At 55.0% G+C, this 27,816-nt stretch overlaps 1 protein-coding gene across 3 annotated transcripts in view; it reads left to right on the forward strand.

The window, feature by feature from the left end:
- The window catches only part of GSG1L (GSG1 like), a 203,217-nt gene extending 176,088 nt beyond the window's left edge, over positions 1-27,129 (forward strand). For 2 of the 3 annotated variants that reach the window (XM_034988166.1, XM_034988167.1), the window contains 3 exons: positions 2,407-2,574; positions 15,747-15,817; positions 26,707-27,129. In XM_034988166.1, coding sequence (XP_034844057.1) covers positions 2,407-2,574; positions 15,747-15,817; positions 26,707-26,804 — 337 coding nt within the window. In that variant the 3' untranslated portion in view covers positions 26,805-27,129. Of the gene's footprint in view, positions 1-2,406; positions 2,575-5,304; positions 5,359-15,746; positions 15,818-26,706 lie in introns of all 3 variants that reach the window. The other variant, XM_034988165.1, reaches the window with a different exon arrangement.
- Positions 27,130-27,816: the final 687 nt, after the last annotated feature.

Genomic DNA, 27,816 nt, shown 5'->3' on the forward strand with positions numbered 1-27,816 from the left:
GCGAGGGCTGAGATGAAATTGAACAGGGGTGTGTGTGACAGGGAGAGATGCTCCTTCTCTGGTTGGGTCATCAGACTTGGGAGTTGGGACCTGCTCCTAGATAAGATTCCTGATCGTAAAGATTAGAAGTTCACTTTAAAACTAAGCTGTGTAAAAGAGAGGAGTTTATAGAAAGTAATTGTACAAGAACTTGGGTTGCCAACGACAGACACCCAATTCGAACTGGCTTAGGGAAAGAAAACATCCGATAAAAGAATTTGGGCTCCCATAACTGAAAAGTCCAGGGATAATGGCTTCAGCGCAGGGATCTAGCTCCTTTTTCATGGCTCTGCTTTGAGTCGGCCTCCTCAGCAGTTTGCATAGTGGCAAGCCAGTTCCCAGCAGCTCCAAGCTCAAATCCCACCAGCTTGGCACCCCGGGTGAAATACGTCCAAGAGTCCTGGGATCGAGTCTCATTAGCCTGACTTGGGTGTCATGTGCCCATCCTTGAACCAATTACTGTGGCCAGAGGGAAGCTGATGCTCTCATTGGCCAGGTGTTGGCCATGTGATCACCCTTAAAAGTTGGGGGTGAGGCCAGCTCCACACAAACCACGTGGCCTGAGAGGAGGGGAGCACTGGGCCCTTAACAGGAAGGATGCTGGTCAGGCAAAACCAACGTACGTATCCTCGTGGAATCCCAGGAAAAGCCTGCTTCTTTATTCTCTAGCCTCACGTTCTGAATTTCCACCTCTGTAGTTCAAACACACATCCTTCTTTGAACTAGTCTTGAGTTTCATTGCTTAGAGGAGAGAGTATCTGATTGGGCCAACTTTGGTCAGATGCCCAGCCCTCATCCAATCATCTATGAGCAGGGGGGCGGGGTCACCTCCTGGACTCTTTGATGGACAGGGCAGTTCTAAGACGGGCCAGGTGGACCCCATCGCTGTCTATTACAGATACTCAAGAGCTTCTGGGAGGCCTAAATTAGCTCCTTATCATGAAAGAACAAGGAATCCATGAACGGTTTTGGCAATAAGGGACAGGTGATGATAGGGGATCCCTGTGAGAAAGGCTGAATCTTCACACTTCCCCTTGCTTTCTTTCTGGGTGGCCTGGGGCTGATAAAGAGAAGAACAGTGGGTGTGGGAGGTAGGCTGCACTGGCCTTGAGGAATGCATGGGTGGTGATGGTGAGAGACCCAACGGTTGGCTGGCAGAAGGGGAGGCTGGATGCTCTGAGACAGGGCAGTGGCACTGAGCTCTTGATTCGGAGGAAACCAGTCATCAGGGCAGAGACTGGGGAGCATGGACCCGGAGACCAGACTGTGTGTAACTAACTGGAGTCAGGCGGGTCCCCACTCCTGGTTCTAAATGTTACTGCGTAGTCTTGGTCAGAGGAATTAGGCGGGAGGCCACTTCTAGAATGGACACTGGGTCAGAGAAGACCAGCACCCTGGCCAGCTGATCTCCTAGCCCCACACTACCCTTCCCTACTTTCCAGTTGTGGATAGGACAGATCCTCCGGCTCTGGCTGGCTCCACATCCATATCAGGTGAGTGCAGCTAAGAGTCACCAGCGGTGCTTGGAGGAAGGGTGAAGGAGAACGCCACACGGGTCATGATAACTTAATCTCTCAAAGGGAGAGTTTGGAAATGAAGCCAGACAGAAGTGGGTAGTAAGAATGTTGAAACTGCTGATGGTAGTAATGACAGCAAACCTTTCTTGAGGGCCCACTCTGTGCGCCAGGGCACTGTTCTGAGATATTTTGAATGCCCATCTCCTTTAATCCCTGCAACAATGTTGTAAGCTGGTGCTGTTGTTATGTCCATTAAAATGGTAGAAGTAAGAGGCAGAGAGGTTAAGCATCTTGCCCAAGGTCACACATGAACAGAGGTAATTTAACCCCCATGGACAGCAGCTTTTAGGGTGTCTGCCCCCCATCTTCTCAATCATCAACTCCCAACTAATTGCACTCTCCCTCACTCCAGCATCCCAGACCTCCTGCAGTCTGTGGACTGTTCCCTACTGCCTCGCACCTCTGCACCTTTGCACATGCCCTTCCCTCTTCCTGGAATGCCCTTCCCTTCCCCACCCCCCTGGCAAACTCTCGCTCCTCCTCCAAGAGCCCATGCAAGCCTAGTTGTGTTCTGGTGACCTTCCCTGAGGCTGGCCCCCGTGGATGGAAGGTCTCGCTCTTTTCTTGCCTCCCCGTAATGAATGCTGTCGTATCTACATCACAGTGTACAGATTGAGTGGAGCAAGGGCCTCGTCTTAGTCTTCTCTGTGGTAGCACCTGCTCCAGACTGGCCCAGATCAGAGGACGCAGCTGGGCAGGGTGAATGCATGTCCGCTGGCGGTGGCGGGGGGGGGGGGTTTCCCTGTCCCCTGCCCACCCTCACTGTGGCACCTCTCTCATCTCTTGGCAGCCTGGCGTGGGGCTCCTTTACCTGCTGCATGGCGGCCTCTGTCACCACACTCAACTCCTACACCAAGACGGTCATTGAGTTCCGGCACAAGCGCAAGGTCTTTGAGCAGGGCTACCGGGAGGAGCCAACCTTCATAGACCCTGAGGCCATCAAGTACTTCCGGGAGAGGTCAGTGCACATGGGGTCACCTCTGGCCATCACTGGGAATCCAAAGCCCAGGGTTTGGCCTCAGTGGTCATAGGGCTCCAGTCAAAAACTAGAGTGATCTGACAGAAGCATCTTGGGGAGGTAGTGGGGTAGAAGGGAGATGCTGGGTGAGGCAGAGTTTGGACCCCACTGTGTTAGAATTTCTGGGACATTTTGATGTTTTATGGGACATGAGGTTGCCTTATGATCAGAGCCTGAGAAACCAAGAAGAAAACTGAGTCTCAGTGTTTGCTATTTAGCCCCATGCTTGTTAGAACCATGTCTTCTTAGGGGCATACAGAGAACGAACCAAGGTCCCCTTCTTGGGCTCTGTCACAGCATTGGGTGAAAAGGGGACCCAGCAGTGGGATTGTTGATGATTGCTGGATGAGGAGGTCTCCTCAAGGCCAGGGACTACATCTGATCACCTGAGTCCTCAGAGTCCAGTTGGGAATAGAAGAAGTGACAATAAATTGTGTGTGTATGAATGGATGGATGAATGGATGGATGGATGCATGGTTGGGTACATGTATGTATGTATGGTTGGGTGGGTGAATGGATGGATGGATGGATGGATGGATGGTTGGGCATATGTATGTATGTATGTATAGTTGGGTGGGTGGGTGGGTGGATGGATGGATGGATGGATGGATGGATGGGTGGAAGGATGGATAGATGAATGAATGAATTCATGGATGCATGGATGAGTGCATGCATACATGGATGGATGGGTGCATGGATGGATGGTGGATAATGGATGAAGGACAGACAGGCAGATAGTTAGCATATTTCCTGGGACCACCTCCTAAATAAACTACCCATACCCAAGTCCTTATCACAGTGTCTGCTTCTAGGGGAGCTGACTGGATATGCAATAATGCCTTTCAATGGCAGGGAACTAGAAGGTTGTCAGGACTGATGACAGAGTCTGAGGAGGAAAAGGGGGAAGGAGGCTGCAGAGCTGGGCAGCATTGAGGAGCTGGACTCTCTGTGGGACAGTGGAAGGGTTTTAAGCTGAGGAGTCACATGATGGAGGCCACACAGGGACCTCTCTCTGACTGCTGCAGACCCCGTTGTCTCTCCTGTGCCATGTGGGTCTCCTTTCTGTCCCTTGAACACTGCAAGCTCACTCCCTCTTGGGGCCTTAGCACTTGCTATGCCCTTTCCTGGAGTACTCACCTGGCTGGCTTACTCGGGTCTCAGCTTGAACGTCATCTGCTTGGAGAGGCCTTCCTTAATCACTCGGTCTAAATTTGCCCCATGCACTGTAGTCACTATTTTTTCAGAGCACCTACACAACCTGACCTTATTCTGTTTATGTTGGATACGTTCATAGGCTGTGAGCTCCATGATAGAGGGTTCCGCTGTCTTGGTCCCTGCTGTATTCTGAGCACCTGTGACTAGGCCAGGCACCTAGTAGGTGCTTTTTTATTTTTCTTTGGGTAACCGACTGAATTCTTCTCCCTGGGGACCTCAGGCCTGGTTGCCTCACACCCTTTCAGCTCAACCTTGACCATCATCGGGCAGATTCAGCTTCCCAGCACCCCCACGCCACAGTCCCAGGTCAGGTGTCTAGTCTGGGGCCAGGCAGCCGTGGCGGGGGAGCCCAGACTACCCAGGCATAGAGGGCCGCCTCGCCCCTGGCTGTGGACAGAGCATGCTCACTAGGAAGGTGGCAATGGCCAGCATAGGACGGGGCCCGCAGTGGGCACTCAGGAAACGTTTATAGCATCCATATACACAGCGCGATGTCTAAAACCACCCCTTAACACTGCATCCTCAGCTGTCCCCTCGGCTGCGGGAGAGCCTGGGGCATCCGAGGGCAACCTTGTTTTGCTGAGGCAGAAGACAGGACCTCTTTGTACCTCATCAGCAAGAAGTTGCTGTTTGCTGGTGCCCTGGTTGGAATGGTCCCTAACAGCTCAGGCCCCAGCCATGTGGGGGCAGATGAATGGTTCCCAGCATATGTACAGAATATCACTTTACACGTTCATAACTTGAACATTATGCAGAGGTTCATCAAATTTTATTTCCCTTCCTCTCTGAGGAGAGCATTTCAGCTTAGCTAGGCTGTTCTAATTTTTTTTTTTTTTGGTGCCTTCGTTACAAAGCTCAGCGCATGTGGATCTGTCCCAGCACAGGTTTGCAAGTGGCCCAGCAGCAGCAGGGCTGAAATTCTACAGTGGCCAGTGTCCCCAAAACTGCAGCCACGGACACCAGGGGAGAGGTCTGAGGGGCCCACCTGCCTAGATTGCCTCCTCCTTGGGGGATGGGCAGTGCCGTGGAAGGGGCAGAGGCTTGGGGAAAGCCTCAATCTGAGTGTGTGGGTTTTCCAGACCTGTGGCTTCACTGCTGTGTGATTTGGGGCAAGGCACTGAGCCTGTCTGGGCCAGTGTCCTCTGACCCCCAGCAGGAGAGCCCGGAGCCGTCTGCGTCCTGGGAAGTCACACTTTGATAACCCAGGTAATGTGCTGGGTACAGTACTGCATTTTGTGTCTGTGAGTCTGTTTCTTCTGCCTGGTAACGATTGGGACGATTAGCTTAGGAGACGGCATTTTAGGCGTTAAGAATCCAATATCCATATTAATAACCACAGCAGACATATGGGGCCTGCCGCATGCCAAGCACTCTTCTGTCGGCTCCAGATGTGACTCAGTGAATTCCACCACACCTCTGCGAGGTAGTAGGTACTAGTGTGTCCCTGTTTTATAGATGCAAAATCAAGGCACAGAGAGGTGAAGTGACTTGTCTAAGGTCACACAGCTGGTAAGTGCCAGAGTTGGGATGTGAAGCCGGCCACAGTCATTCTCGTGAGGCATGGCCTCTCAGGACCTGTCGGCAGTCTCTGCCTGGCACTGAGGTGGGAGCTGGGCTTGCAGGGTAAATGAGGGGAGCCTGCTGAGGGTCACAGTGTGAGGGTGGGTGCGGTGCCCTGGGAGACGGTGCAGGGTCTCCCAGCCGGGCTCGCCATTCCTGTCCATGGATCTGTGGCTCCCACTTCATCCAGGCCTCCCTCTGTGCTCCTGACTGAGGACAGGATGCCTCCCTCTGGGGGCTGATGGAGCTGGGAGGGCCTGTCTGCCGCCACACACCACCCCACTCCTACTGGAGTTTTCTCTTGGGGAGCCTGATGCAGGTCTCAGGACTAGGTGGGCAGATTCTGAACAGTTTTCAGGGGTTTTGAAATGCAGGTGTGTGTGTGTGCGCACGCATGTGTGCATGGGAAGGGGCCAATGTACATGCATGTGGAGCAGGGGTGGGGATCCTACCCCCCCGACTCTGAGCAGCCTTGCCGGCTCAGAGAAATGTCTGGAACTAAGCACTCCCCAGTCACCCTGCCTGCCATCCCCAAGGAGGGTGTCTTAATGGGGCCTCCTGAGGGGAGGGTCGGAAGCTGCTGAATGAAAGGTAAACATTTGCAGACCCGGCTTTCTTGAATGCTTAATGTTCGGATGTGCTTTAACAACTGGTGGAGGAAAGCCAGAGCTGTTGGATTGGACCCCAGCAGGAATTCAGCTGCATATCCGCCTCTCTGGGGGAAGCCGCGGGGTGGGAGAGCGGAAGTCCGGGAGCTTCCCGGGGCGGGGGGGGGGGGGGGGGTACTCCTGCTCCTCTGGTAGCCTCCCCCCGGGGGATCAGATCGCCGGCCTTCACCTTGCTCTGCAGCACGTCCCACTCTCTGAACTTACCTGTTAATTCATTTACTGCCTTGTCTGTGCCTGCCTCCTTCCCGTGTGCATACCGCCAGAGAAAGTGGGGAACAGTCTCTGGTTTCCACTCAGTCCTGGAACCTAGCACCTCAGGGGCTCAATAAGTTATGTTACTAACTTTCCGTAATAATCACATGTTACTCACGATGCCGAGCTGGACTGAGCTTCCTATGGTGCAGGCGCTGTTCCTGGGCCTGGCCTGTGTGCTCATTTAACCGTGGATGCGCTCGTTAAGAAATTGACTGGGGTTGAAATTAACTCCGCAGTTTACTAGCTGTGGGTCCCCAGGTAGGTCACTTCCCCTCTTGCAGCCTCCGTTTTCCTGGCTGGAAAATGGGCATCCTTCCTCGCAGTTTTGTTTTGAGGATTACATGAGATGATGCAGTGAAGTTTCGGTTACAAAACTGGGGGTCCCCCTTTCCCTAACCACACCCCTGCCAGTAACCTCCCTCTGTACTGGGCAAGGAAGACACACTCCCTGCCCGAGAAAGGGGCAAAGCACATACTGCAAGCTGGTGGCCCTTGGAGAATCCTGCCGAAAGATGTGCTTTGTTTGGCCCCCATAGTGATTTAAAAATGTTTGAATTTTGGCTGAGCTTTAAGAGTCAGGAGATTTTGTGTTAAAACGTCAAGGTTTTTTCTTCTCATGAGAAAGCTGAGGGTCTGGCTGCACTGGGCCCCCGCTCTCACATGGTGTCGGTGGGCTGGAGTGAGTAGCATCTGCCCTGGGGGTCCCCCAGGCTCACCCATCTCCCACCCCGCCCCCAGCTCGGGCTCTAGTGAGCGCAGCAAGGTACCACTGGGGTCTCCTGGAGGTGACGGCAGGCCCAGGGCCCAGGCCCACCCCAGGGCAGCTGGAGGATAAAAGAGCTTTCAGAGATGAGACCCTTGAGCCAAGTTTTTAGAGACACGTGCAGCACTTGCCAGCCAGATGGGCAGCGGGTGAGAGAAGGTGTTCTCAGGCCCAAGCAGCAACATGGGCGAAGGCCCGGAGGGGGAGCATACAAGTGGATTTAGGAAAATCTGAGCAGTTTGGTTGATTTATGAGAGGGAGTTGGACCCGAGTCTCTGATCTCTCTCATCCTCCCACAGTGTTGGGGTGGGGGCTGGCAGCCCCAGAGAATTGAGTATTACCAGCTTTAGACCCGTGGAGTAGGAACCCTCCTCAGGCCTCCTTCCTGGGTCGCACGCAGCCCTCCCTGGGCCTCGAGACGGACGTGGAGGAGCCAGACCCCGAGCCGGGGGAGATGGGCACAGACTTAAAGGATTCCTACACCCTCGAGGGCTTGAGCCCCCCTTGCCCATCTCCCTGCCTGGTGCAGAGTGGGGCTCTCTGCTGTTTGCTCTCCTGTCTGTTGTAGGGAGACTCTTGGAAGGGCCTGTCTCCACTTTGTCCCCTCTCTCTCACAACACAACCCACTGCCCCAAACAGCTCCCAGGGGCCCTGAACCCCTGCACACACCCTCCTCCCTCAGTCCCCTGGCCACTCCTCCCCTCCCCTTCTTCTATTAAATGGCGATGCTCCCAGGGCCCTTTCTGGGCCCTCCTCTGTCCTCATTTGACACGAGCCTCAGTGGCCATATGTGTGCCAGGGTTCCCACATTCTTAGTCCATCCCAGACCATCTGACTCCATATCTATCTGCCTCTTTGTTGCTTCTACTTTGGATTCTTAAAAGCATCAAAACCCAGCATGGCCAGGACCGACTCACGATGGTCTCCTCCAAACCCAGGCCTATTGCCACGTCTCTTTGCCCCCCTGTGGTCCTGTGCATGCGAGCTGGGCCCCTGCGAGCCCTATGTGCCTTCCCGCATCTGGCCTTACCCCTCCCATCTGCGCCCCCTCCCCAGCAGGATGCCTCTTCACTGTGCTACTAGGCTTAGGGCCCCTCTGCCCCCAGCTTTCTGCCTAAAACACTGCAGCGATTTCCCATGGCTCTGGGACCGCTTCTCACCACCACCGATGTGGCCCAGCCACCGCCTAGCCTCACTGAGGACCCTGGTCCCCTTCCTGGGCACAGCACCTCCTGGACCCTCGTGGTCCCCTAGCGGGTGGTTCTGTCTGTGAGTAGCCACTAGACCGCTGTCCTTTCCGCCTAGAGTGCCCCCCACTCTGCCTTGCTGACATTCAGCCTTCAGCTGGTGCCTACAGCATCGACCCTGAGCCGGACAGACCCCCCTCTGTCCTGTAACAGCCCCGTGAACTGTCCCCCACCCACCACCCTCAGCTCTAACCCTGCAGTTCCTTGGCAAGGTCCATGGGACAGGGACCCATGTCCACTCCCCTATTTCATTCCCCACCAGGGTGATGGATGGAGACAGTGATGAAGAGCAGACAGGAAAGCCTCTTGGAAGGAGCCTCTTGGGCAGGTCACTGGCCAGTCGGTTAGGCCAAGTGACCTTTGCTCTCTGGGAGCTGCCAGTGGTCTTGCTCGTGTGACCGGTTTCCCAAGCCAAGCTCAACAGCACCACGCCTCAGGTGTGCCCACCTCCTTGTGGGCCGAGGAAGGAGCTTTGGAGATAGACCGAGTCTTGAGGCTTTCACGCATCGTAGGAGCCCCCGAGAGGCTGTGGAAGGTGGGGTGGGGATCCCACATGTGCTCATGATTATTTGTTTTTCTAAGTCGCAATTTCCCACCCATGTAGTTCTGAAAATAATCTCAAGGTGCTCCTATCTAGAGGTCTCAGTTAAAAACCCAGTATTGGAGAAATGGGAGAGAAAACTGTACGGAGCAATCAGGGAGGGCATTGATAGCATGGATATTTATCTTCTCTGTTATTTTCCCCACATGTTTCATATCATGATGATATTACTCATAAGACAGGAAGAGCAACAACAACAACAAAAGCATCTTTAAAAAAAAACCCATTTATCTCCTCCTGTCTTGGAATAGCACTTTTGATACGATGTTGTGGAATCTTAATTTTCTACTTATAGTCATTGATTTGCCAGCATTTCTTTTAATTCCAGCCTGTATTCCATTGCAAATGGATCATTTCAAAATCACTGTGTCCTTTGTCCTCTGTGACCGTCCCCTAGCTAATATAGCCTCTGAGACGTGTTCGGTCACAGCACCCTCTCGTCTGTTTCTGCTTTCATGGCCTGATTATTACTTCTCAGTGACGCTGTGCCCTCTCTCACTCTTTGTGGGGGGGGGGTCCTTTGAAAATCGCCGTGTATTCTGGAGAGGAGTGCAGCGGCATCCAGAGATGAGAGGTGGCCCCGTGGAGACTGTGGGACCCTCGGCCGGCCAACACGACGGGCGGGGAAAGCCAAAAGCGCAGATGGGCCCTTGGCGTGGAGAACCCTCAGAGGGAAGCGGGAGAACATCTGGGAGGAATGGCCGCTCTCTGAACTCCCACGTTTTCTCCTAAACACCAGCCAGCTGGAGGGGACAGAGAAGTGGCGGGGAGTTGGCGAGGGGGTCCTCCGGGTGCCCTCCAGCCCCACCATCACTGTGGCCAGCTCTTTGGTGTTGCCCGTGTGTGGCTGGGACCGAGGGGAGGGCACTGGAGGCCTGGGTCCGCTGGGCCACAACCTAGGATGCCCAGGGCAACGGGGCCGAAGTTCAGCAGAGCCCCACACATGCCCGAAGCCGAGGGTCCAGCGCCTGGCTCCTCTGTGATCCCTGGCCAACAGCCTCACCGCCCGGGAACCTGTGAGCATGCAGACTCTCAGGCCCGGCCCCAGACCTGCTCAACCGGACCAGCCGCTCCGTGACTGGTGAGCAGTGTCAAGCTCAGGAAACGTCAGGCTGGGGGACAGAACAGGGGCTCAGGAGGTGGGCGTGGCCAGCGGATAAAGGAAGGCCCCCTACCTGCCACCCAGGACCACTCCCAGCGTGGCCCCCCAACCAGCGGCCACCTGCAGACATCCATAGTGACGTGAGGACAGGAGTTGTGGGAGTTTGGAAGCTTTCACAGCAAGCTGAAATGGCTGGGACATCAAGCTTGCTTTCGTATGTGGGTTTTCCCCATTTCATTTTCTAGTAACTCATTTTTATTGTATTTTAAAAAAAAATTGGTCCAAGGTAGATTGGAAATTAAGGGGGACAACCTAGTCGTTTGTCAGACAGGTGGAGAAGCACACACGGGCTGCGGACTGCCAGTTCGGACGGGGAAGTAGCTGGAGGTTTGGGAAACGAGCCAGCCTGGGGCCAGCGAGAGAGGGAGGCTGGCTTTGGGGCTGGTACCGACAAGACCCCAGGGGTTGGAGAACATTCTGGAAGGGCTGTGCTGGGGAGGCCCTGGGGCTGAAGACCCGGTGGAACCCCTGGCTGTGGTCACCTGACCTGCCGTGGCCACGTTTGGAGGGGGATCTGCAGGCCACGGTGGAGACACGCTGGAGATACGGGCACTGGCCAGCCTGAGTTCAGACCGCAGCGCAGCCAGCCCGTGTTGGCTCACGAGGGCCCAGCGTGCACTCGGCCCCGCAGCTCCACGGGCAGTGACGTCACGCTGGCCACAATGGGCGCGTGCACAGACGCTGCGAAGCTGGGCCCTTGCCTTCTGCCGGAGAGCCAGCCGTTAACCTTTACCAGCACGCCACTGAACTTGGGGCAGGTCCCAGGGCTACCTCGGCTTCGGTTTTCCCGTCTGTAAAATGGGGCTGACGGTATCGGCGGCGGCGGCGGTGACTTTGGTCGGGACACAGGTCTGAACGGGTGCAAACAGACCCCAAATAATGAGGGTTTAGGCAATTTACAAGTGTATGTCGCTCTCACTTGAAAGTCTGAGCAGGTACTGCGGTTCCTGTCACCCTCAGCCGGGGCTCATCCTCCTTGCTAGGTACTAGCCTAGCTTCTGCTCTGCCTCTCCTTGTCCCCAGCTTGGGGAGACTCTGTTCTGGGATGGAAGGCTGCATGGGACCCCCTGGGGGTGCCCTCTGCCCTGAATCCAGAGGCGTTTGATGCCCTGAAGCCCTTTCTCTGCTTCTTCCAGAACACCCCTTTCCTGAGGCAGCACGTGGCTCAGGTCTAACTGATGGAGTGGAAGGAAAGGGGGTGTGGTTTTTGGGGGGGTTCAGGGGTGGGGATTGGTGCACATGTTAAAATACTGTCCTTCCACACCTGGAACCATGCGGTGGAGTCACAGACGGACCCTCAGAGATGAGGTTGATGATGACCATAGTAATAATGACGTGATGAGAACTCCAGACAGACAGAGCTTTCCACGGACTCATTCATTTACTCCTACAGCCACCCAAGAGGCAGGTGCGTCATTATGCCCACTGATCAGAGGAGGAAGTCAGACTGGCAGGTGATCAGGACATGTCCAGACTCAAGTAGCTTTCACAGAGGTGATGCCCGACGCCCGCAGAGGGAAGCACACAGCGGGTTCACGGAGGACAGAGGTGCTCACTGCCCACCTGGTGCCCCTCCTGAGCATTGTTTTCAGTCCCAGCACCCCCCTCCCCCCACTATTTACCTTTCAAGGCACTTACTTAGATTTGTGGGTAATTTCTTGCACCACCATTAAAAACAACTATCTTCAGAAAGCACATAATATTTTCTGCAGGAAATCACAGTTCCAAATCAAATATAATTGTCACCCGGCCCCGTTAGCCATTGTTCCTTTTCTTTCTACACAGAGCTCAGCACCCCAGGTGCTCCCCACGTGGGCTGCTCCTAGCCTCGGGCTGCCTATGCTCCTTCCCTGCTAACATTCCTGGGGACGCCCGGTGCCAAGCACTGTGCTAGAGCCTGAGGCCTCTAAGTGGAGAACGGAATAAACTCCATCTTCTTCTCTTGGACTTTAAAAATGTACAGGGAAGCCCGCCGATTAAGCGAGTTTAGAAATAGTGGTGGTTAACCTGTTTGGAGGCCTGGCTCTGTGCCAGGTACCGGGCTCCAGGGTTCACAATCACCAGTGGGGCGGTGGTACTTGTCCTTTCTGTTGTGCTTACCACCGTGGTACCCATTGCCACGTAGAAACTTCTAGATCATAGGGTTCACGGAGGACAGTCAGGTGAGCTGCACAAGGCCATGCTGCCTGCGAAGAGCAGAGCTGCCGGTCGGCCGTGCTCCCTCCTCTCTGCAGGGCCCAAGGGCTCAGTCTTGCCCAAAGCATCCCTGCGTCCTGACGTGTTTCCTCCCAGGGAGCGCTGGGGGTCTACGGGAGGGTCCTCAGCTCTTGCCATAACCGCGGCCACGCCTTGCCCCTCACCAGTCGGCCCCCAAGAGCCCGCAGATCTGTTCCTTTCATTGACGACTCTGGTAGAGAGGGCTGCATTGGAGCAGGGAAACCAGCTCTTTCCAGAATGGCCACGCGGCACAGCTGAAGGACGGGCGGATGGGTGTGGGTCCAGCTCGGTCTCTGAGAAGGGAGCAGGTCACATGGCCTCCAGCATGCTGATCCGGTGTCGGATGCGGGCTTCCTCCACGCAGCCTCTGCTGCACCCGATGGGTGGTTCTCAGCCCTGGCTGCACATTACAGCCCCGGGTAAATGAAAACTCCCCAGGTCACTTCAGTGGGCCTCCAAGCTGAGAAGCATTGTTAAGACCAGGGGTTAACACGCGGTCTCCCGAAAACCAGATCTGGACCTCCACCTGCTGCAAATAAACGTCTCCTGAACAACACACCCGTTGGTTTGCACAGTGTCTGCGGCTTTTTATGGACCACAAGGGCAGTCAAATAGCTGTGACAGAGAGGCCTCACGTCTTTACTATCCAGACCTTCACAGGACAAGTTTGCCAACGCCCGGACTACGCAGTGGTCTACCCTGCCAACCCTCTTAAACATTCTCTGGCCTAAAAGTTCGCACATTAAGTTATGATTATTTGAATGCACAACAGGCATGAACTTCCGGATGCAGAGGCCTCTGTGGCCCCCAAGACCAGCACCCCTCCAGCATTTGCTTGCTAACTGGCAGGTGTTCTTTGATATGTTAACTATTGAACTAAGGGTTTCTTAGCCGCCTTCAGGACCCAGAGGGACCAGACCAGCTGGGGCTGCTTCTCTCCTTAAACACCAGCTCCTTTGCTCACAGGCCTCCTCCCCAGGGCTGAGGCTCCCCGCAGAGCCCCAGGGATGTGCCCAGCATGAGGCCTGGAGGGGATGATAACAGAAGATAAGAAGCCCTGAGAACTGGGAGCCTGGGGTTGATGGAGTAATCTGGAGTAATCGGCTCAAGGTTAAGGCTGGGAGCACAGGAGGGTGTTCAAGGCCCATATGTGGCAGGGCAGGCTTCTGTTGACCCAGAGGCACTGGACATGGCCAGGCAGATGGCACTCTGGGACGGGGATGGGCTCAGTTACCTGGTCCAACCTCCATCCAGTATTTGCTGGGTCACGATCAGTGATACTCTAGTCTTGATTACCTCTGGGGATGGGGAGCTCAGCACCTTGCCAGATATACATGCAGGACTACTTGGAAGAGTGCCAAACTGGACAACCCCTAAGTTTCTGTCAGCAGGGGATTGAATATTAACTCTTCTTTCACATACAATACGAGGGAAAAGGCGAGTGAGATTTATGTGTACTGACATGGAAAGATAATAGAAATTTGTGGGTAAGAAAAAAAACCAGGTTACAAAAGCATGTTTAATTTGAGGTGTATATGTTAAAAAAAAAAGTTTTAATTCTGAAAGGATAAACACCAAGCTCCTAGCAATGGTGATGCCACCACAGGGAGGTGTCATTGTAAGGGGACTTCTGCTCTATGAGTGGGAGGTGGGTTTTTTTGTTTTTGTTTTTGTTTTGTTTTTTTTGTTTGTTTGTTTTTTAAATAAGCCAGTGCTATCAGGAAAATAACAAAGATATTTCTACTAAAAGATGCAAAAAGAAAAAAAAAGACATCTTTCCTCGTATGGAACCCTCCCATAGCATCACCTATCTACAGCATATACCTGCCTTCCTATAGCTTCAGCCCTTAGGGCATTGTTCTGCCATCTGGGACCACTCAGGCCATAGAAAGTACTTGTTAAAAAAACCCAACCATGTTAGGGTTTGCTCCCCAGGAAGCACAGGCCTAGCCCCTGGGTACAGACAGCGTGGCACTCTTGGGCGGTGTTATAACGCTTGTCACTGTCTGCCTCGTGTGTCTTCCTACTAGACTGGAGGCTCTGAGGGCAGAGACAAGAGGTAGACATTTCTGCAGTGCACACAGCATCTGGAGTAAACTGCCCAGAGCAGGTCCTCTGGACATTCCCAGTGAATGAGTGAAGGAGCAATCTGAGGGGCCCAGAAGGATCAGTGCATGAGTATTTCTCTCCCTTCTACTAGGCATCTGGAATTGCTTGCTTGTCATCCATCACCTTCCCCATGTCTCCTTCTCCAGCCCCACACTCTGGACACTGCCAGGCAACTAGAAATAAGACGTGGTGGGAAGAACCAGAGAACAGGGGTGGGGCATTTGCTGGGGTGAGGACTGAGACTTCCCTGCATGAGAGAACAGAGGATACCCCTGCAAAGAAGAGGTGGGTGGAGGAGTGCAAAGTAAGTAAAAGGCAAAGAGGAGTGGAGGAAAGATCTAAGAACATGCGTGGCCATAGATACGGAATTGGGAATGTTTCCAGTGTTCTTTAGCAGATATGATCATGCTTGGCGTTGTTTCTACTTCTGGGGACCAGATTGTGTCCCTCTAAAGGTAATGTACACCAGGACTGGACCGCGCGGAGCTCCGTGGTGTGTTTGGGTTACAAAGGGGCGAGCGCAGTGTGGGAACATGGCCCTACCCATTCCCTGGGCCCAGTCAGTAGCGGGATGAGGGCGAGGGTTTAGGTCTGCAGCTGCCTCCACTCAGACCCTTGTCAGCCTGGCATCCCCTGCCACACCAGTTCTAGCCCCGTCTGCAATTGCAGTGATCTTGAGATGCCAGAGAAGGAAGCCACACGTGTCGGTGGGAAGGAGCCACCTTCCAACCTTCTGCGCCAGAAGTCAGGAGACCGGGGCTTTGTGTCTTTGTAGATAAATGCCCTGAGGAAGTGTTTTCATTTAGTGAAGAAAAGTGACACAGCTAATAGGAGTCCATTGCCCCCAAGTCAGAGAATAGAGGTAAGCAAAAAGATTCCAGATTGAATCCGTGTATCCTCATTATCTGGGGTTTGTTCCCATTGGCCTTGGTACAAATAATCTTTTGTGCACATCTGCATATAATTTTTAAATCAAACCATGTGTAGTCTTTTTGTAATTTAGCATTTGCACATAATTAAACATCTTTTTCTGAGGACACATGGGTTTGTGTCCCTGTTCTGCCTCTAACTTCTTAGCTGCGTGACACTCGACGGGTCACATTAGCGTTCGGTGCCTCAGTTTCTCCGTTGACAAAATGGAGATCACGGTGCCCATCTAACAGGGTTGTGGTAAGGCTCCATGTGGCGGCCGTGGCCCAGGTTGCTTTGCACAGCGTTCCCAAAGGGAAAAGACTGTACTTTTTTTCAGGTCCTGGGTCTCTGCCAGCTCAGCTTGCTCTTTCTCTCACAGACTTCTGGATCCTTTTCTTTCCAGGATCGAGAAGGGGGATGGGCACGAGGAGGAGGACCTGCGCTTAGATTGTCGCCACGAGAGATACGCTGCCCGTAAGTGGTCTCGTCTGCAGCAGCCTGCGCCGTCTGAGGAGAGGGGACCCTGGAGATGAGCCAGGCCAACCTCCCCCTGCACCCCTGCTTGCTCCCACAGACACACACTGCAGAGGGGGAAACTGAGGCTGGCGTCTTGGCATAGCCCGTCCCCTGCACACAGCGGCCATGGCCCTCTCACGATGGAGATGGGATGCTAAGAAAGCGAGGGGGACGTTGGGTGCTGCAGGGCAGGCAGGCGAGCCACAGCTTGAGTCCAGGCTGGGTTGGCTGTTGGCCAGAAGGGGGAACAGCCCCGGGGTCCGACTAGCCAAGTCAGGGTGGTGACAGTGGATGAGATTTGTTTGGGCCGCAGAGGCTCCTGGCAGCTCAGAGTGCATTGACTTCATATGCCTCACTGTGGGGGACCAGAAAGCAAAGAGGGTGGAAGCAGAGAAAGGGCCTTGCTCCAGCCAGAAACAGAAAGAGCCAGGAGATTAAAGTTAAAATGGCAGAATCTCAGCTCAGCTCAGCCTGCGGAAGGCCCACCACAGGCTCCCTGCCCACCACACCCACTCCCAAGGGCTTTTCATGCCTGATCTCCTGTGCTTGCTGGCCCCCAGCCCCGACAGCCTGGATTATGAGCCACGTTGTGCAGATGAGGAAATTCAGACTCAGAGAGGTGGAGTAGCTTGCCCGAGGTCGCACAGCACGGCTACTCGTGGCAGACCCCGTCCGTACCCTGCTCATGTCTCTCAGACCTTTTAGGTCCAGCGGCCAGTATCTGCATCTCTGTGCCTGGGGGTTCTCCCACCTACACTCACAGAAGGAGAGGGCCAGGGAGCAGAAATCCCTCCGAGGGGCTCGGGAGGCACATAGTAGGGATGAAGGCTGAGGACGCTGTTCAGGCGCCACTGGCTCATGCTTGGGCCCGAGCCTCCCCACACTCCCTGCAGAATGGGCAGGCAACCCTGGGTGGAAAGAGGCTGTGGGGCTTGGCTGGGGCAGGGAAGCCCAATCCCCGAAGCCCAAGGATGAAGATAGAGTTGAAGGGACCCCATCTGGCTCTAAGAGCAAGCACTGGGATTAACGAGGACACCCAGGGTCAGGGGAACTGCAGAAGCCCTCCACCCTCAGCCCGCCTCCCATGGCCCTCACCCCTGCCCCGGCACCCACTTCATCTGCCAAGCAGCATTCCCTCATGAAAGGAGCATCACGTGCACTCACGCGCAGGTCAACAGCCTGCAGAAAATCCATCTTTTGTTCCCTCCAACACACAGCTGTGAGCGAGCCAGAGCAGACAGAGGCCTCCGCCTTGTGGGGCTCACCGTCTGGGGACAGGGGGAGAAAGCACGAAGTGACTCAGAAACGAGACAATCTCAGAACAGGCAGGTGCTCGGAGGGTGCGGGTGAAGGTAGGGGAATGGGGCAGGCTCCTCTAGAGCCGCCTCTGACTGGAGCCTGAAGAATGAGAAAGAGCCAGCCAGGCGGATGCTTGCGAGCGCTAAGTCCCCGAAGCAGGGGCAGCCCGGACTGGAGGCCAGTGTGGCTGGAGCAGGGACAGCAGTGGGGAGGCTGGCCATGGGGCTGGAGGGGCGCGGGGACAGGAGCGGGGGAAGTGGGGAGCTGGCCGTGCAGTGGGGAGCCCAGGGGCATTTTGAGCAGGGAGGAGACTTACCCAAATTGTTCATCTGTGTCTGTGTATCTATCCATACCTCTAATCTGTACTTAGACTTATGTCACCTATCTGTCTGTCTGTCTGTCTCCATATCCGTGTCTCTCCATCCAGCCATAGCCATCCATTGGCACTGTGGGGAAAGGGTCGCAGGGAAGCAAAAGCAGAGGCCAGCTGAGCAGCTTAGATGCTGTTGTCGTCATTCCCAGGAGAGATGACAGTGGCCTGACCTTTGGCGAGGAAGATGAAAGTGGGTGGGTTCGGGAACTCTCTGCTGGAAGAATTGTCAGGATGTCTTCATTAGGGTTCTCCCAGAGGCAGATGGGGAGATAGGGGCTCAGCAGCAGTCAGCGCCCGTTTGGGTGGCCCCAGAAGACACAGTAGGAGCGGGGAAAGGCAGGGTCTGTAAAGGACACAGTACGGAGGCGAGCGCCCTGAACCCAGCTGGGGGGCCCGGGCCACTGGTGCAGAGCGCGCAAATCTGTTACCCCTCCAGACACGACCGCCGCTCTGCTCGGGCGCTGAGGGTGCTGGGCTGGGGCGTGGGGCCTGCCTTGCCCTGGGGCCGGTGGAGGTCAGCAGCCTGCTTCGCCAAGGGGGCACAAGGGGCCTCAGGGTGTCTAAAGAGGACAGGTTGGTGCGGCCATGCTGCTCGGTCTGGGTGTAGCTGGACGGTCTTGCAGAGTAGGGAAGGGAGACGGCTGAAGCTAGGTTCTCCAGGGAGTGTGCTTGGGGTGGGGAGAGCCCGTGAAACCCCCAGATCCTCACGCACTGCCCCGGGGCTCACAGAAGCCGCAGAAGGGGCGGCGGGGAAGGGGCTGTGGAGGGCCGGTGGCGGCCCCCAGAGGTTTGCCAGATCCCCGCTCCTCAGGAAGAAAGGAGCCTCAGATCCCACAGCGCTCTGCCAGGTGTGCCTTTTATCAGGTAGCTGAGCTGCCGGGGATGCTGTCTTTCCCCCAGGGCCCGCGGAGGCGCTGGGGACTCCGTTACCACCAGAAGGAAAAGCTCCCGACAACCACTGTCAGAGGAGTTGGCTTCGGTCGCTTGAGTGACCCCAGGGTGGCTGCTCTCGTGGCCGCGGGAAAGCCATTTATTCAACATGTCTTTACGAAAGATGCTTCTCTGGACTGGACCCGGGCTGGGTTCTGGAACATGGGGGTGAGCAAGGTGTGTTCCTGGACTGGGGGGCTCCCGAGCCTGGCTCTCTTGTGTGGCCAGAGCTAAAACGGGGTCCTCATCTGGCTGGTGGTGAGGGCGAGGTGCTGGAGACAGAGGGGATACTTGGCCAGGGGTGACCCAACTTGGAAGAATCCTACAGCGATACAGATTCCTGGACTAGATCACAAAAATAGCCAACGAGAACTCAGTCCCACCAGGTCTGCTCATCCTGGTGTGTGTTCTGAGGACTTTACATTTATCCATTTATTTAATCCTGAACAGGTCCCATTTTACAGGCAGGGAGAGTGAGGCCTGACATGTGGCAGAGCTGGGATTTGCGCCCAGCCTGTCTGGCCCCAGAGCCTGAACCCTGGACCCCCAGGGTGAGCTGCCGCATGCCAGGGGGCCCATGTGGACTTGGTCCTCGCAGACCTCGTGGGCTAGAAAAGCAGCCTGATCAGCACCATCTCCAGAATGCAGCCTCTTAGCTGCTATTGGGGTTCTGGCCAAGAAAATATTTTGGAAATGCCTGGTCGAGTTTTGCAATATTTCTGCACCGAACAGCTGCTCGGATTTTGTGGTGGGCTGACTTGCGGGCAGGAGGAACGGGGGAGGAGGAATGTCAGCGAGCCCACATTATTAAAGGCTTACTGTGTGCAGGTCTCTGCTCAGCCATTCACAGCCCTGGGAAGGAGGGCTGATGACTCTTCTGTGGGGATGGAAAGAGTAAGGAGCTGAAAGGCACCCTGACTAGCTGGGATCTCTGGTCCCCTGATATAGGGATATAGCCTGGCTCGGTTGTCTGTCTTCTTCCTTCCTCTGGGTACAAGGCCATTCCTGTTCTGGGCCCCCAAGCCCCCACCCTCACCTCCTCTCCCTCTCCCTTCTCTCATTCTGCCCCAGCCCCCTGGCCTTTCTCTTTCTAGAAAATGCAAACCATCCCCTCACAGGGCCTTTGTACTTGCCGCTCTCTCTGCCCGGAATGCTCTCCCTCTAAATCCTTGCGTGGCTGGCTTTGTCTCACCTTGAAGTCTCAGCCAGAAGACCGCTTCCTTGGAGAAGCTTCGCCTGACTGCACCTGCTTCCGCTGCTGTCCTTATTATCACCTTGTTCTCTTTCCTTCACGGCACCTGTCCCTCTCTGAAATTATTTTTTATATTTACGTACTTGGTTTTTGTTTGGTGGTCTCGCCCCACTAAGTTCCAGGAGAACAGGCCCCCTGACTTGTTTTGTTCATGTCTGTGTTCTGAGAGCCTAGAACAGTATGCTGCACACAGCAGGTGCTCAGTTACTCCAAGTTTGTCCCACCATTTCCCACTAGAGCGGCCACTTTTCCACAAAGCAGTACATGAAATTTTGGTTATCTTAACGGCTCCGGAAGTCACTATTTTTTCTTGGGCTTCTGTGATATGGACTCTGCCACAATTTCTTTCTCCCGAGGAAAGAGTTTGCTTTTGAAACTTGCCTTTGGGGCTTTTCAGGGCCCCCAGCCAGCTCGGGAGCACATCAGATGTGACATTTGATGGAGGCGATGCTGCCATCTGGTCCAGGTGTCTGTATCTTCCTTTTGGGGGCAACTGGGCCTTGCAGCTGATTGCAGCTGTCAAGTTCAATGCCTGAGACAAGCTTTTGATTTTGCCAGGTGTGTCTGTAAGGACGGGCAGGGCCGGGCAAGAGTCTGTCACTTGCCGGGTACAGAGGCGGCTTCTGGGAGCTCTGTCTAGATGGGTCTCCGCCGCACTGCCCTCAAAATAGCAGAGGGAATTTCAAGGAAGACTTTCTTGGGTCCAGAGCAGCTTGGCATTTTTATTAGATCAAAAGCACATCCAACAGAGAACTGCTCAAGTCTGCTTCCTTTATTAAAATGGAAACAGACAGTATTTCTGAAATAAACACCAACTTGCCAGGCACCCAGATGGGTATGCGGCTTGGAGACATCTGAGACCCGGGGCCCTGGGGGCTGAGAGATCCAGGTCAGCGTTCACATCAGAATCACCTGAGGGGCTCCCTAGAGCGCGGACTGCCAGGCCCCATCTCTGAGTCTCTCAGTTCCTGGCTCAAGAGGGCTGGGGTGGGGCCTGGCGATCTGCATTCCCAACGGGTCCCACATGACTCTGTTTCTGCTGCTCTGTGGACAAGCTTCTGAGCAGGACTCGGCCCTGAGCCAATACCTATCCCTCCGAAGCTGCGGGCAGGAGCCAGTCTGCATTTTGTCCCTTGCTTGGGCCCTTCGGTGGCTTCTGCGTGGAAACAGGTGCTTCTAGGGCCAACTCCTCTTCAATCCATCCTCCTAAGACAGTTTTGATGCTGGCTCCCCCAACCCCTCCTCCTAGCTCCCCAAGCTGCTGTGGTGGCTCCCCGGGCAGGTGTCAGGCTCTGTGCTGAGAGATGTCGTGGGGACAGCCCCAGGGCCTAGCCCCTGGTCGGTCATCAGCAGGTTTCCGGCAAATGATTTAGCTCCCTTAGTCCTCCTGTAGTAGTTGCTGTAATGGAGATTTCCACTTTACAGGGAAAGATACTTGGGGTTAGAGAAACAAGGTCATTTGTCCTGGGTCACAAATCTGGGCGACTTGCTGTGCTTTTGTTCTTTTCTGTGACCGTTTTTTGCCCAGAAATACTTGGCGGGGGGCAGTTGTTCAAATACAGATTTCCCTGGAGATTCCAATTCCTTGGTTTGGGGCAGGGCTGAGGGATCTGCATCAGGTAAGTCTGCTGCTCAGGGGGAGCCCCCAGGTGCAGGATGAACCCCGTCCCCCTGAGGGCGCTGCTCAGCCTTTTCCGTGCTGGCGTCCAGCATCTTGGGCCACCACAGTCCCCCACCCCTCACCCTGCCAGCCGCCGGTGCCCTGCTTTCCAGCCACACAGACCTTCCCGCTCCCCCCTCCCCGGGCCACCAACGGTGCTAGGTTTTTCACACCTTCTGAAAACCTCATTTACCTGCCAAGAACCTATTTCACACTGTTCCTTCTGCCTGAAAAGACCTGCTCCCTTCCTCTGCTGGGCGAGAAACAAACCCTAGTTGTGGAATTGTGAGCTTCACAGTGCTTTCCAAGTCTAGTTCAAATGTCCGGGGGATGGCAGCCTGTCCCCCCCTCCTCCGCATCAGAGGTGGTCATGTTCATCTCTGCATTGTCCTGTCCTGGGGCTCACGTCTACAAGGTGGGATTTTATGGTGGTTACAAGCCCGGCCTTTGGAGGCTGCCTGTTGTTCAAATCCAGCAGTGAGACTCTGGACAAGTGACTTAACCTGTCTGGGCCTCGCTTTCCTCATCTGTAAAATGGGCATAGTAATGGCACCTCACTCATATTTCTGAGGATTAAATGGGCCAGTGCACATGAGGTGCAGTGAATGGCTCCTGCCACGCTAAGAGCTATAGACGCGTGTGCTCTTGTCACTTCCGCACATATGTATCTGTCTCCCTCACAAGCCCTGGCGGGTGTCTCACTCCTGTCTGCCGACCCAGCACCCACTGTGGAGGCTGACACACAGTAGGTGCCCAACAGATGTTTCATAAGAGAATGAAGGAATCCGTGGTCCTGGGAGAGGTGGCAGGTTAAGTGGATTCAACCTGATCCTAAGTGCGGAAAACAGATGGGGAGCACGTCATGGCTCAGCAGCGTGGGGTCCCCAAAAGATGGACTCCAGCAAGGACAAGGATGGGGCCCCCATTTGATCTCCTAAGACAGGCTGCCCCCAAGGTAGACCACAAAACCCAACTTCCCCTCCACATGGATCTCACACACATCTCCTCTTCTTCCCAAATCTTTCCATGTTCATTCATTTAACGGATCTACATTATCAGCAGTATGCGTGGAATTGAGCGAGGTGCTAGGGACAGAGCAATGAAGAGCAGCATGGCTGGTCTGTGTCCCCACGTTACATGCAGCCTAGTAGGGGAAACTGGGAGGAATCGAGTAAATGGCTATTACTAAATATGCCAGAGTCTTTGACATGCCCTGAGGATACAGATCTACAGCGCAGGGTTGACTTGGAGAAGCAGCCATAGGGCCCTTGTCAAGGTGGCGACATTTTAGGACTGGAAAAGGGTCGATGGTGTCACTAGCTGAAGGGTCTCCAAAGCCAGACACCTCAGTGCCAGCCTCGATTCATTTCTCCATCACTCCCCTCATCCCGTCTCTTTCTAGAGGAGAGAATTCGAGGTGGGGCAGCTAGACAGTAGGCTCTGGCTGGGCCCGCGGGCCCTCAGGAGAGGCCGTCAGCACCTGCGGGGGGCCGGGGGTGGGGCAGGGGGTGTGGCGTTCATCTGTCTCTCCGGTGCCAGGCCGGGCTGGGCTGCTGTGGGGTCAGAAACACCAATACCAGCCACTTGCCCACTGTCATCAATTCCTTTACCAGCTTCAGAGCGCCTTGGACAAGTTACATCCCCTGTAAGTGCCCCCATTTCCCCTTCGACACATTTGCGGAGGCACTAGCAGACTTGGCTTTCAAGGGCCCTTCCAACTCAGCGAATCCATTCCGGAACAGAGGATGTGACTGCATGCAGTTCAGCAGAGCTGAGATTTGAACCCCTGGGATCTTGGTGCCCTGGGAGGGGGTTCATGACAGTGATTTCCCACTGATCTATGGAGAAGTGAGGACGGAAGAGATAGGACATTAGATGTGTTCATGTTCATTTGGGCCAAATACTCTGCTAAGCCTTTAGCAGAGTATTCCTTTGGAAGCAGTTGCTTCCAAAGGAATTTAAACACAGCACTTGCTATCAACCCTCCGAGTGGCACCTTGGACAGATCTCTTCCCACCCTTGGGCCGTGGCTCCCCATCTTTGAAGAGAGGTGGTTGAATCCAACCCCCTCCCATACAGGCATTTTGCTATTTCTACATCGATCTGAAGTCGGATAACGAAGGACTGACTTCTAGCAGGGGGCCTGCCGGGCCTGCCAAGCCCTTTGTAACTCACATCCATTGCAGGTTCAGAGAGGACAAGGTACTTGTCAACAGTCACACAGCTTAAAAAAAAAAAGACTGACGCAGCTTGTAAGCAGTGGAGCCTGGATTTGAATCTTTGACTGCAAGACTGCAATTACAGTTTTTCCCCCCTAAGCCCGTATCCACAAGAGAGACTGAGCAAGGAGCACCTCATAATGTACAGAATCTCAGAATAGGAAGGGCTCATTCTCCAGGCTTAGGAATTACTCTGTCCTCCTCCCGCATGATTTCTTCATTTGTTATAAAGGGTCAGCTCAGGACTTGCTGTGTACGTGACCAGGTGAGGGGGGCCAAGGCTCCAGGGTGAAAGCAGACCCAGTCCCTGCCTGCACTGGGTCCCCAACAAAAAGTGATAAGCCCAGGGAGAGAGAGATCAGCAACGTGTCGTGGGGTCACGGGGGGGAGCGAAGCCTGTGCCTGTGAAGTTGTGAGATGCTTCCCAGAGGGAGTATTTGAAAGACAAGTGGGGGATTCGGTAACCAGGAAACAGCAGGGAAGGGCATCAGGCCGAGGGACCAGAATGTGTAAAGCCATGGCACAGAGTCATGGAACAAGGATGCAGGTTGGGAAGTAGAGGTCAGAACTGGCCAGCCCAGAGATGCTACTCGGTCCACAGATGGTTGTGAATGTTTTAAAAGCCTTAGTTGTCAGTATTGAAGATCTAGGAGATTTTATTTCGAAATTCTGATTTTCAGTTTCTCTGAGCTTTTTGGAAGATCTGAGCCCACATTCTCCATGGCAACAATTGGCCAGAGCTGAAGAATGGCTGATTTGCCCACTTATGTCATTTGGTTAGGCCTCGTAGACATTTTGAGGTGGTATTCTCCAATCTACAGCATCAGGTGCTTCCCCCGTCCCCTGCCGCCACCCCCAGCTAGTGACTAGCCCAAAAGTAAAGATACTGGAAGATGGGAAGTGCACGGGGGTTGTGGTGGCCTGGGGGGCACTCCTCAGGTGGGAAGACGGAGCTCCCTACTCTCCACTGTAAATGGCTCTGGGCCCCAAGCCCCTCCTGGGAGGCCGAAGACAAAAGGAGGGTCCCAGTTCCTCAGTGGCAAATCCACTTCTGGATCCAGGCAACAAGCAGCCTGATTTTAACTCAAGGAAGGATGGGGATCATGGCCTTTCCTTTTCCGTCAAAATGCACGATCCCTTTCTGTTCCAGCAGACTCTCCGGGGTTCGGCCTGTTGGCAATGGTGAGAGCAGCTACCTTCACTTTTAAATATTCATTTAGAAAAACCATCAAACCTTTCTGCACATCAAATATTTGCTTCTAGATTTTTTTTTTTTTTAAATCCAAACACCTATATCTTGGCAGCATTCACTTCCAAAGAATGCAACTATTTCAGTTGCTGAGGCCAAAACAGACATTTTTCCTGAGGCCAAATGGTTCCAGAATGTTTGCCAAATATTTCCCACCCTTTTAAAAATACAGTAAAATTAGCAAAGCACTAACATTAAAGAATATTAAAACCAGAAAAAACATCAAAGCACAAAACCCCACAACCACCCCCTAAACTGGCACAACCGTCCTCCCCTTTGCCCGTGGCCTTCCAGCCCTTGCCATGAGGGAGACTGTCCCAACAGTCAGAGCTGCTTTGGGGGTGGAGGAAGGGTAATGAGCTGTCTGTCTGTAGAGGTATGCAAGCAAGAGCTTGGCTTCAGCAGGAATTCCCAGCTCAGTGGGGCTTGCTACTAAAGAGCCTGTCTGACCCTAAAGGATGACAAGAATGAGCCTCCATTAGAGCTCAGAGTAGAAAAACCAACGAATGTCTTTGATGAGGAAATTCAGTCCAGCTGCTTATCCTTGCTGAGTGTCCGTTCCCTCATCTGTAAAATGGGTGCTAGCTACTTCCCAGGCTTGTGAGGCTAGAATCAAGTAGGGTATAGACCGTGAACGCTCAGTGGCTGTTGGTTTTCTCTCTGGCCCCCCAGCCCACCCACCACGCCAGTCTCTCCCTCGGTTTTCCTCTCTGCTTCCACCTCCACTGAGCCATCATGGAGCATCTGCCGAGGGTCAAGCCATCATTCTCCTTGGCTCATGGTCTGATGGGGCCCACGCTAGGGAGTGCCACGGGGAGGGGCCGCTCCAGGATGAGGGAAACAGCCAAGGGCCTCAAAGAGACGTGGGGGGGCTTCCTGTAGGAGGGGAGACGTGAGCTGGGCCTTGAGGGTGTGATTCACAGTAGGTACAAGGACATGTTAGCAGGTCGCAGCGTGGGGATGGACATGGTTCCCGCATGTCAGAGACGTTAAGGAGGCATTTGAGCGAAGGCAGGGAGCGGGCTTCCGAGAACCCAGGGAGAGAGGAGTGAGCTTGTTGGTTGGGGACCAGCTCCCTGCCTTCTGCTCGCCCAGGCCCCTGGGAGCAGTGGGCACTGGTGGACGTGGTGCAGTCTCTGCCACCTGCCTGGGGCCAGGGCGCTGCTCGGAGTCACTTTGGGCACCCATGCACGGATGCTCAGTCCCTGGGGTCACGTAGGGACTGGGGCCAGGAGTTGTGTACGCTTGTTCTCCTTCTACCCTCCCCCAGCTCCTTGAACATGTGGAGACGCAGTGTGGCTCAGGGAAGCCTGGTGGGGCAGTGGGTGGGGTTACGGGCTGGCTGGGCAGGGTGGCTGGGGAGATGGGTGGGCAGGGGAGGGAGGGGGGCAGGAGGCTGGAGGGTCGTGGATGGGTGTGCGGTGGTGAGTTGGTGGATGTGGCAGCAGGTTGGGAAGTGGGCAGGTGGGCGGGGGAGGTAGAGGGTGGGTGAGTGGAAGGCTAGGAGGATGTTCCCAGTTGCAGGCCGATGTGGCTGTGGGAAGTTGGGCTGCTGGGGGTGTTAATGGGGCGGGAGGAGGATGGCTGGTGTGTTGACAGGTGGGAGGTGCATGAGTGGGTTTGGGGCTGTGGGTGGGAAGAGTGTGTCTGAGTGGGGTGGTGGGCACCTTGGCCAGTGGGAGGTGGAAGGCAGTGGGTATTGGCGGGTGTATGTCGAGGTGGGTGGGTGATGGGGGCATGGATGGCGAGCTGGTGAGTGAGGCGGCAGGTAGAGAGCTGGACGTGGGTTGACCGAGATGGGTGGGCGATGGATGCGTGGCTGGAGGAGGGCAGCCTTGCATACTGACCACCCCGTCTCTTGGCAGGACACCATCCGCATATGGGGGATTCCTGGCCCCGGGGCTCTGCACAGGAGGTGCCAGAGATGAACCGCCAGTGTTGGGTGCTGGGGCACTGGGTGTGACCGAGACCCAGCGTGGCCCCCGGACCTCAGGCCGCCCGCCAGAAGACTGCTCTGGTGCCCCCTGGAAGCTGGCCTGTGTGCTGGGAACTCAGCCAGCCTGCGTGGGAGACACAGGCCTGCCCTCCCCCCTGCCGCCTGGGGCTCAGGGCCCTGGACATGGAGCCGGGGTGGCCTGCCCGAGTGCACAGGGCTGCGCATGGCGACTCTGGGACAGCACCCCCTGACTCTTGCCACCGTCACACGCAGCACCCTGTCCGGTGCAGCTGGGATGCCACGAAAGGCACGGCTGTTGGCCACGGAAAGCCGGCCGGGAAGTTCAGGGCGTGTCCGGCGGCGCAGAGCCCTGCACGAGGCAGGGAGCGGGTGGGGCTTCCCGGCGTTGGCACCATGGGGTGGGGGGCACACAGCAGGCACACAGCAGGGGCACAATAAATGCTTGTTGAACCTGTTTTCTTGCTATGTGTGGAGGCCAGTTGCTCTCTGGGCTGTGGCTGCCCCCCAGGGCCCCACCCTGTCGGGTCCTCAAGGAGCCTGAAGGTGGGACAGCCTGAGGGTGCTGGGGTCAGGGCCAGACACTGAGGTGCCGGAAGGAAGGAGGGAGTCCAGAGTGGAAGCTGGGTCTGGGGGGTCGGGGTCAGGGCGGAGCCAGGCTGGCAGGCTGCCTTGGATTCCAGAGGGTGGGCAAGGTAGGGATGGGACAGGCAGGTGGGAAATTTGGGAGACAGGGCCTCAAGCCCAGGCCCTAAGCTGTCCTGACCCCATGGGGACCCTTGGCCCTGTGTCTAGAGCTACCTTTACATCAAGTCCTGGGGCTTAGGTGCCTGGGGAAACATCCCTGTTATAAGGATGAGGGAACTTAGGGTCACAGAGATGAAGTAACTTGCCCAAGATCACAGAGCTAGTGAATGGCAGAGATGGGGTCAGAACCAGGACTTTAAGAAGCCTCATCCCTTTCCAGAAGGATTTCTAGAGCTTTCCCCCAAGTAGAGAATGTTTCTTCATCCTTCCATAA

This window comes from Mirounga leonina, unplaced genomic scaffold, assembly GCF_011800145.1.
Source record: "Mirounga leonina isolate KUSES-001 unplaced genomic scaffold, KU_Mleo_1.0 Mir_454, whole genome shotgun sequence".
NCBI lineage: Eukaryota > Metazoa > Chordata > Mammalia > Carnivora > Phocidae > Mirounga > Mirounga leonina.